We start from the raw sequence: 10,158 nt of genomic DNA, 5'->3' as shown, positions 1-10,158 counted from the left end.
AAAACTCTCTAAAATCTTCTTTTCCTAATTAAGTAACTTCTAAACAATGATTAATCTCTCCTAACCTTTCTCTTTCCCTCATCTCCTCTCCTAAACACAACTTCCAAACATAACTTAAAAGAAAAGGAAAAGAAAACTTTTGTTTTCCATCTTCTATTTTACGACTCATGCAAATGCAAAGGAGGTGAGAAATAGAGAAGATGGAGTTCTAGTTGTGAACCTTGCGATGATGGTGGTTGGGTCAGTGTGGCTGCTCCATATGGAGGACACGATTGGATGTGGAGATATTGAAGGGAAGGTTGGGATAAAAATGGTGAAAGAGGAATAAAGCCAGAGTTTTTTTTTTGGCACATAAAATTTTGAAAGAGAAATGATATTCCATTTCATGGTAACGAAAACTCTCATATTCAAACAATACTTGTAACTTATATTTATCTATCTCAAAAAGGTGATTAAGGATGTTGCTTCATTTAAATAAATAAAAAATGTTAACAGTGACCTTTTTAATATTTTTTAAAAAACACGTTAAGTGAGGATAGATTAATGACATCAAATGTTACACTTAATAATCAGAATATTTTATTTCCAATTTTTAACCATTTTAAATTCCTTTCTCTAATTTATATAGATTGCAAACAATACAGGGTGGGGCTATCGGAATTTCAATTAGCCCATTCACAGTTTTTCTACTTTTCTTTTATTTCCTAATCCTACTTCAAAAAAAATCTTGAAACAAAAGTCAAAGATAATATTTCAATATTCCCTGTTTATGCTCTTAATTATTTTATTTTTTCACTTATTTAATTTTTCAAACAAACATGGAAGCTCTTTAAGTCTGTTTTCTTTATACATTTTATGAAATACTGAAATTGATAAAATTTTCTAATATATTTAATTTTTATCTTCATAAAATATAATTTATAGTTGTCGTATATTTTGAACGATGAAATATTTTCACTAACATGCCCAGTAAATATACATTATCTTCAGCGAATGTGTCCTAAAAATATTAAACAAATTTTTATTAAAATGATAAATGAAAGTTTGAAAACAAAATGAAAAAATAGAAATAAAAAAAAATTAAAAGCTTCAATTTTTGAAAAATAGTTTAAATCTTTCAAAAATGAACTAACAAAGGCAAGAAGAAAAGGTAAGTGAGGAAATGAATGATTTCTTTGCTTGTTATGTTTTTATTTTATTATTAAAATATATTAATTTTTATTAACGAAAATAACATTTTTCTCAAGTGTAAGTATTGAAACATAGTAATTAGCTATAATACTTATTTATTAGTCATATTATTAAAAAAATTATCAATTAAATTATGTTATCATAATTACATAATATGTTTTCTGTATAAATGAAAATAAAGTATATTGGTATGCATTTTTATTAATTTTTTATTTAATATATGGTAAATAAAGGAATTTAACTTAAAATGGTTTTAAGTTATGTTTATTTAAAATAAAATATTAAATAAAAATACCTTAAAAAAGTAGAACAACAATAAAAGAGTGGGTTTTTTTTTTTTCTAAAAAACGTGGAACTTTTTTTTTTTTTTGTGGGTGAAAAAAGTGTGAACGAGAGCATGTTGTTTTGGACACTCAACGGCCCAAGCCTCACGTAAACAAATTTGAGACTGTCTTTTGTTTGGGGAAGTTTCCTGTAATGTTGACACGTGTATGAAGCAAAACTTATGAGAAGCTACTATAAAAATATTTATCTGAGTTATTTAAAATTTTACATGCTTTAATGCAAAGCCAAAATGTAATTAATAACTGGTTTCGCAATTATCTTATATATATATAATATCATTAATATATATTAGTTAGATATTTTATATTAATAATAAAATTTTTCAAACTAATGTATCTCATGCTGTGGCTTCAGTTTTAGCTTGATTGCAAGTAAAGTTTACTGGTTGAATGAGCTTTTTAATCGTTTCATTTGGTAACATGCACTGGGTAGCAAAGTCAACAATGGTCCCATTTTAGTTTCACTTTAGCATTCAAGTTTCGACAAAATATAGGAAGTGATGGTGTTTTGGGACCGCATCGTATTCAAAGAAATTACACGACACGTGAACCTAAAGAGTCTTATTTTCTTATATAGCAGTGCATGGATAACCATCCACGTTAAGATCCATTGGTTCTTGGCAAAGTTTGCTAATTTCTGCGACGTGCTAGAAAGTACTTCGCCGCAGAAATTGGGCAGCATTATCTTTGTGGGTAATGATGTGACCTTCCGCGTGAAGAAGCATCGAATTTGACAGATTAATTGTATGGCACGAAGCGAGCGGTGAACAGTCCCTTTCACCTTTTCAATAACCTAAGCTACCCACAGAAACCTTTTCTATTGTCTTCAGTCTTTCTCCCCAAGTAAGATGACATTCCATGATACTTTTTCTGTAATTTACCATTAATGCTATATTTAAAAAATGGGCATGGAGAGAGATTGACGCTGCTATATATATCGTAAGTTCCTTTTTGCATATACTTTTTTAGGTTTTTCGGTATATTTTGTGCTTTTTATTATTATTAATAAATGAATGGTTATAATACTATTTATTTTCAAGTTTTTATGTTTTTATAAATATTAAATAAAAATAGTAAAAATTTAAACATTTAAACATTTTTTCTAAAACCAATTGCAAACAAATTTTAGTGTTTATGGTCTTGAGATGTGTTGGGCTCGTTTAGATTAGTTTATAATTAATTCGAAATTTTATAAGTTATTTTTATTTTATTTTAATAAAAATTTTATATATTTTATCAAAACAAGTTATTTTTAAATTATTTTAATGAAATTGTAATTAAATTTATGATATAATTTTTTAAAATTAAATAAATAATTAAATTATATATTTAAATATGTTTTTGTAAGTAAGCGTTGGCATATATTAAGCAAATGAAACACTTTTTTAAGGTCTCCATTCTAAAAAAATTGTGTATCCTTTGTCACTTTTTTAATTTAAAGAATAAGAAATAAAATCTTTAACAAAAATCAACAGATACTTCGTAATAACAAGTGTTTCCTTCTAAATATTTATAAATTGTTTTAGTAGGAAAATGAATTTAAATATAAAATTAAAATTATGAAAATGTAAAATTTAAATTTTATTATTAACAATTTTAAATAAAATTAGTTAATTTTAAAATTTACCAATTTAAAATTCATAAAATTAATTAATTCTATTTAAAATTTTTCAATAATAGTTATATTTTCATTATTTTTTACATAATTTCATATCTTGATTATTTTTCAATATCATATAAAAAAAACATGTACAAATTCGTGATAACAAGTTTTTTTTCTTCAAAATAATAACATGCCTGTAGTCTCCAAATTGGTAAGTTCTATGGTGTCGGCTGGCCACGTCAGCAACGGCTGACTCTGCCCTAAAATCACAAAAACAGTGGCAATTTATGATAAGCAATGGTGTGAACCTCCACATTATGGACTATAACAATTGATAAATTAGTAAATTTTAAGGATGTAGAAAAAGTGACATTTTTAGAAAATTTATAAAAAATTAAAAAGTTATCGTTTATTTAAAGATAATTATAAGAAGTGTTTTTTTATTATAAGAATAGTTATAATTTTTATATAAAAATATTTGTTCATGAATTGATTTTAAACAAATTAACTGACGAAGTTTGGATGAAGTCTCTATTATTTTTCAGGCAACCTAGGTTGGCTACGTAAACCTTTTTCCTACTATTTCTCTAGTCATATAAGGAGTCAATCTATGAATAATTAAACCAACACAATTTTTCTATACTTTAGTCCGTTCTCCAATTATTCAGATTTCACAAATTAGAATTGTAATGTACAAATGGCTTATCATTGAATTAACAATTATCAATATACAAATTAAAACATTAATATAAAAATAATGAAATAATGACTTATTTTTTTTATTGGATAAATGATATGAAAGCAGAGATAATTCTAAAGTTCGACATTTTTCCAATCGGTAGATGACACTTTTTAACTTATATTAATAATTTTAATGATCCATCTATGACAAGTATGTATTTAATTAATTTATCCAAACACATTTAATACCACCTTTTGAATAATTATAAATCATTAGATGTCCCATTTTAGAGGAATGACAGTATTTATAACAGCAGGAGGTCTTAGATTTGCTTTGTTAAAGAATGATTTTGATGACCAACCAATTAATACACCAGCCTTTTCCTGAGCACTCAATTTTTCTCCCTATAGCTGATGGATACTCCTCAAGCATAGGGCGACATACATTGTTATTAACTTATTGTGAATTTATATTTATTTATTTATACACGCAACTCAAGTAAAGCCTATATTTATTTAATAAATAAGTGAAAACTTTATTAGAAACATGCTAGATAAAAAAAAAGTCTTATTTAAAAAGTTTTTCAAGCTAATTGACTTGTTTACTCAAATAAACTTAAATAATATAATTATTGTCATATTATTACATTAAATATTTATTAGAATTTTTTAAAATTTTATATTTATTAATTTATTAAAAGCCTTTGGACTATTACATTATAAAAGGCATAAGTCTATTATACATTGCCTTATTTAAAATAAGTTTATTAGGCTATTTAAAAAGCCTTAACGCAAAATAAGTTTTTGAATAAATATTTAAGTTAAATTATCAAAAAGGTAAAATTTTTAGATTTGAAAAATAGACCAACTTGTTTAAATTAAAGTGTGATTTTCTTTAACTCATTTCTAGTCCTGTTTGTACAAAAAAAAAAAATGCTAATCAATATATTTTTACCATGACTTTTAATATAATCTCATTGTATTTTTTTAATGAAGAAGTTATTTATTAAATTTTTAATTAATATTATTAGAACTTTTGTTAATAATATAATATAATACATTAATCAGTAATGGTTATATTATTGATAAATATATTAATTAACAATTATTCAACAAATTTAACTATTACGAAAAATACATTTCATGTCACATTAATTTGTGCACATTTTTCATGAGAATAATAAGAGTGCCAATATGAACAAGGCGAATAAAGTGGGCGCAATGGCTATAAATACCGTCGTTATGTATGTAAATGGCACAAGATTGAGAAGCAGAGAGCATCTAGAGAGAAGTTAAGAAGAAAAGAGCTTGCCTCACATATTCACACGCTGGTAACCTAACCTTTCTTCCCCTTTCAACACATATATGTATATATCCTTAATTTGTTCCTTTAATTGGTGTTGGATTCGATTATATGAACCGTTTGGCACGCACATGTACTTGCTGTGTGTCAATTTTGTCTTAGATTCTTTTGAACACGATCATTACTCAAGCAAAACCATAGCATTACTAGCCCCAACGCATCTTTGCCTTCTATATATAGTAGATATCATCAACCCAAAATAATACAACACTACCACTCCCTCCATGCATGCATGCACCATGCCAGGTAACCGGTGCTGCATTAACTTCCTGCCATGGTTCTGATATTGTGTAGCTGAAAAATAACTAAATAGAAAAATAAAAGAAACTTAAGTTCCCAGGTAAGTAAGAGTTGGTAGAAAACAAAATGAACAAAAAATAGATTTAGAAACAACTTTTCTCTGAAAGTAATATTTACTTGTCAGAATGTTATTATTTGAATATTTTAAAATTGATATCGTATATCATTATTTTTATCTTTTATGTATATACAAAATACCCTCTAAATCAAAAAAGACACTTTGAGGTGTTAATGAAACATTTTCCTATTGTGCTAAGAGGTTTTTATGATTGACCGTAATCATAGATCATGATTTTTGTGTGTTTTTTCAAGTAGGAAAAGGGATTAAAAGAAGTTGTACATATTTTCTTCTAAGAAAATTAAACGTTCTCTCTTCAATTAATAAGAATTCGAACTATATATGACTTTTCTACTTTTTTTATGCTAATAAATTTCACTAATTATTTTTTTTTCTCAAACGCATAGCAAGTGCAGAAGAACGTTAAAATGCCTCTCAACACTCCTCCGACCATTAGTGTGACAGAGCGGTTACCTAGAGTGCTCAGCAATGGGAAGAAATCAAGAGAAGAAGAGAAAGTGAGAGAAACCAAAGCGAAAAATGAACTTATGAGCCTTGCTATCACCAAAGGCAACGGGGAGACAAAGGCCAATTTGGCTGAAATAATTACTCACTACGTGGGGACACTCAATCAAAACAAATTGCATTTTCTGGGTGTGTATATCCTTCTGATGGGCTTTTCTAACAGCATAGTATAATTTCTATTATAGTTTCCTGCATAATGCTACTTGAAAATTATTTTTTTTAATACTATAACTTATAATAAATTGTTGTTCACACTCACGATTTACTTATTATTATTATAATTAAAAGTCATGGCCATAAATTACGAATTATATGATAAGTTTTTTTTCTTCTAATTGTAATCTTCATTACGAGTCAAACAAAGTAACGAAGGTTCGATTTACCAATGTCGAGTCCCTATACATATATAGTTAAAATTAAAAATTAAACCCACATATTTAACTTTAAAAATTATGTAATTTATTTAAAACATACATGATTTTATATATATTTAAAAATATTTACAATAAAAATTAATAATTGAATTCTTTTTATTCTCATTTGATATGCTGTGCGTGTAAGTCAAGCGCAAAATCAACTTTCTAATATTTTATACACTACTTGGACAAATATACTAGGTAAGCGAAACTTTATTTGATTTTGTAATTTACCCATATGTCATTACATTCCTAGCCCTAGGTGTTCTGGCAGCATATACAAAGCTGTCCTTGTTACGAAAAAAAGGTAAGCGTTATTTAGTGCCATTGATTTAATGCTAGTTATTCAACGGACCTGGGGGGTTTTTATATTTTAGTATTAAGTAGGAAATGTAAAGAATGGACAGGAATGGAGAAGAGTTTGTCTTGAGACTATCTCTCGGAACAAAATATAACATTTGAGATGTGCCCAAAAAATATATAACATTTCACAGGGTTTTTTTTTTACACCCCGTGTTTTTTATTTAAATATTGAATTCTAAAATATTGTTTTGAAAGTTTAATTTAAAAATATTCTTTTAAAAATTTAAATTTGAAAGCATTTCGTAAATTGTTTTTAAAATTTAATTATAAATCGGTCACTTTCAAAATTTAATTTTTTGAAAGTAATAGAAAAGACCTAAGGTACAAAAGGAGTAAAAAGGAGAGCACAAAATGAAAATCTGCTCTCGGAATAAGAGATGAGAATGAATACGTTAACCTGACCCTCATAAATTCTACGCCTGGTTTGGATTTTAGTTATAAAACCTATAGCTTGACTCGTCGACTTGTTAGAGGTTTTTCCTTAGGTTTCTAATTATAAAACCTAAATCGCTCTTAGATGAGAGATCAAATAAAAAAATAAATAAATGAGATAGATAAAAAGAAAAGACTAAAAAATATACTATTTAGATAATTTAATAAAAAAAGATGAAAGAAAATTCTCTTTACCTATTTAAATAAACAGATGAAAAATAAATAATTAAATATATAAACAAATTTAATTAACCAAAAAGTAAATTTATCCTAAAATGTTTTGATTTTTTAGAATTGGATTTAAGTATATAATAAACTTTTAAAGAAGTTATAGACAAGAATTACAACTTCAAAATTTTAAGAAATTGTGTGTAAAAACCACAATTTTTTTAAAAACTGCATTATTTGGGAAGTTAATTTAAAAGTTACATCATACTTAAAATAAATAGATGCACACGTATACATATGCACGTGTGTGTGTGTGTGGATGTAAAAGAGTACATTTTAATTTATTGCAAGACCTCTCCTAATGGCATATCCGCAAAAGTAGGTTATCCGACTAATCTGGACTTCGACTATGATGCACTGAAACCCTTGTTGCATTTTCACCTAAATAATGCTGGTGATCCATTTATACGGAGCAGTTTTAGTCTAAATTCAACAGAATTTGAAGTTTGCGTGCTTGATTGGTTTGCCAACCTATGGAAGATAAATAGGGATGAGTATTGGGGATATGTCACAACTGGTGGAACTGAAGGAAATCTTCATGGGATTTTATTGGGGTAAGTTTTGTTGAACTTTATTTGTAAAGGCTTTTGGTATGTTACAAATAATATGCAACCAATATTACAAATAATCATTGATTAATGTCTACTGTATACGCAGGAGGGAAAAATTTTCTGATGGGATTCTATATACGTCACAGGACTCCCATTATTCAATATTCAAAATAGCAAGGATGTATAAAATGCAATGCGTGAAAGTTGGCACGTTGGTCTCTGGGGAGATTGATTACACTGATTTGAAGTCTCAACTTGCTCACAAGGACAAGCCAGCCATCATCAATCTAAATATAGGTCTTCCTTATATTCTTTGACAATTAGAACACATTACAATTTAAGAAGCTTATACAGTCACATCCTCAAACACTTGACCGAACTAATTGAAGGATTTATTTTCTTTTTGGCATATAAATTAGGAACAACTATGAAAGGAGCTATTGATGACATTGATCATGTACTACAAACACTTGATGAAAGTGGCTTCCATCGTGATCGATTCTATATTCATTGTGATGGAGCCTTATTCGGAATAATGCTACCATTTATTAAAGGAGTGAGTAAAAGTATCTACCACACTTTTATGTTTAATATAAACATTACATTGATAGTGCAGTTGACAGTAATAGTAAAAAGTGCTACCAAGAAAAAAAGAATGGAAAAATTTGTTTAAAATTGTCTATTGTCACTTTTAATTTTAATTTTTTTATTAGGAGTATATTTATAAGATAAAAAAAAGGGTATTTTAGATAAAATGACTTAAATGAAAATAATAATAATAAATAATTATAAATGACAATTTTGGATGTGGGGGCAAACCAACATTGCTTCCTATAGTAACATAGTCTGGTTTGTGCAGGCTCCAAAGATTACCTTCAAGAAGCCCATTGGAAGTATAACCATTTCTGGCCATAAGTTCTTGGGCTGCCCAATTCCTTGTGGTGTTATGATAACACGTTTAGAACACATCAATGCCTTATCAAGACATGTTGAATACATTGCTTCAAGGGATGCCACAATCACAGGTAGTCGTAGTGGGCATGCTTCAATCTTCCTTTGGTATGCTCTCCAAGAAAGAGGTTTAATAGGACTCAAAAAACAAGTAGAGGAGTGTCTCCTGAATGCACGCTACTTCTATGATCAACTGCGTAAACGTGGCATTGGTGCAATGCTGAATGAATTTAGTAATACAGTTGTCTTTGAAAGGCCTCTGGATGAAGAATTTACACGCAAGTGGAATTTGGCTTGTAAGGGTAATATTGCACATGTGGTTGTGATGCAGCATGTTACCGTCGAAACCATAGACTCCTTTGTTGTTGAATTTACTAGAAAGCAACTCATTTGTTTAGGAGAAACGTTCAGAAAGCCTCCATGCATTGCAAAGGACATTGGTGCTAAAAATTGTGCTTGTGCATTGCATAGTTCATACCCATGGGGAGAAATGATTTGACATGCCTCCTCCTTATTTATCTATGTAGAGGAAAAAGAAAAAAAATCTTATTTATATGTTTATGTAAAAGTTAAGAATATATTAATTATTATATATAGATGGAGAAGTCTAGAAATTAGAGAGACTAAGGATAAATTAGAAATTTGAATGGGGTACCGCACCAAAACTTTGCTCCATTGTCTTGGTTTCTAATCATCATAGGCTCACTTGGCTACGTGGCTAACAGCCGGTTTCACTGTCTCTGTCTTGATATTGAACAGAACAACGAATGAAAATTCAGAATGATTGTGTGGGAGAAGAGGATGATGATACGAAGAAGAACATGCTCATGCCTAAGTTGCCCACTACGTCCATTAAATTTATATGTGATGTATTTTATTAAAAATGTACATGATTCAGTTTCCATCTTAAACACGTGTTAAAAAATTGTTATTATTAAAAAATAAAATTAATAAAAAAAAAATTAAGAAATCGTGTGCAGCTCGTAGTGTATTTCTGCCGAAGAAAAGATTGCAGGGGGTGACAAACTTGATTTGCTGATACAAGCGCGGTGTGTGTTGTGTTTGTGTATACTCATAAATGGACGAATATAGTTCACAGAATAGAACACAATTAAAAATTTTAATGTTTTGAATTCAATTGAGTAAGAAAGT

General features: G+C 28.2%; 1 protein-coding gene across 1 annotated transcript; it reads left to right on the top strand.

The window, feature by feature from the left end:
• The first annotated feature begins 6,088 nt into the window (after window positions 1-6,088).
• On the top strand, window positions 6,089-9,505 carry LOC113871794 (serine decarboxylase 1-like). Its single transcript, XM_027508899.1, has 5 exons — window positions 6,089-6,194; window positions 7,827-8,058; window positions 8,162-8,352; window positions 8,475-8,611; window positions 8,915-9,505. The coding sequence occupies exons 1-5, from the start codon at window positions 6,089-6,091 to the stop codon at window positions 9,503-9,505; spliced, it is 1,257 nt and encodes a 418-aa protein (XP_027364700.1).
• Window positions 9,506-10,158: the final 653 nt, after the last annotated feature.

The sequence above is a fragment of the Abrus precatorius genome, unplaced genomic scaffold, assembly GCF_003935025.1.
Source record: "Abrus precatorius isolate BTA unplaced genomic scaffold, Abrus_2018 Scaffold7, whole genome shotgun sequence".
NCBI lineage: Eukaryota > Viridiplantae > Streptophyta > Magnoliopsida > Fabales > Fabaceae > Abrus > Abrus precatorius.
Note: the sequence above shows the minus strand (reverse complement) of the source record. Positions and strands in the feature narration are given on the sequence as shown.

What these genes read in the sequence shown, in the direction of transcription:
- LOC113871794 (XM_027508899.1), top strand. Translation starts at nt 6,089, where the DNA reads ATGAGCCTTGCTATCACCAAAGGCAACGGGGAGACAAAGGCCAATTTG. An exon ending in AAACAAATTGCATTTTCTGG is followed by an intron (nt 6,195 to 7,826) that starts GTGTGTATATCC and finishes CCGCAAAAGTAG; the next exon opens with GTTATCCGACTAATCTGGAC. An exon ending in TGCTACCATTTATTAAAGGA is followed by an intron (nt 8,612 to 8,914) that starts GTGAGTAAAAGT and finishes TGGTTTGTGCAG; the next exon opens with GCTCCAAAGATTACCTTCAA.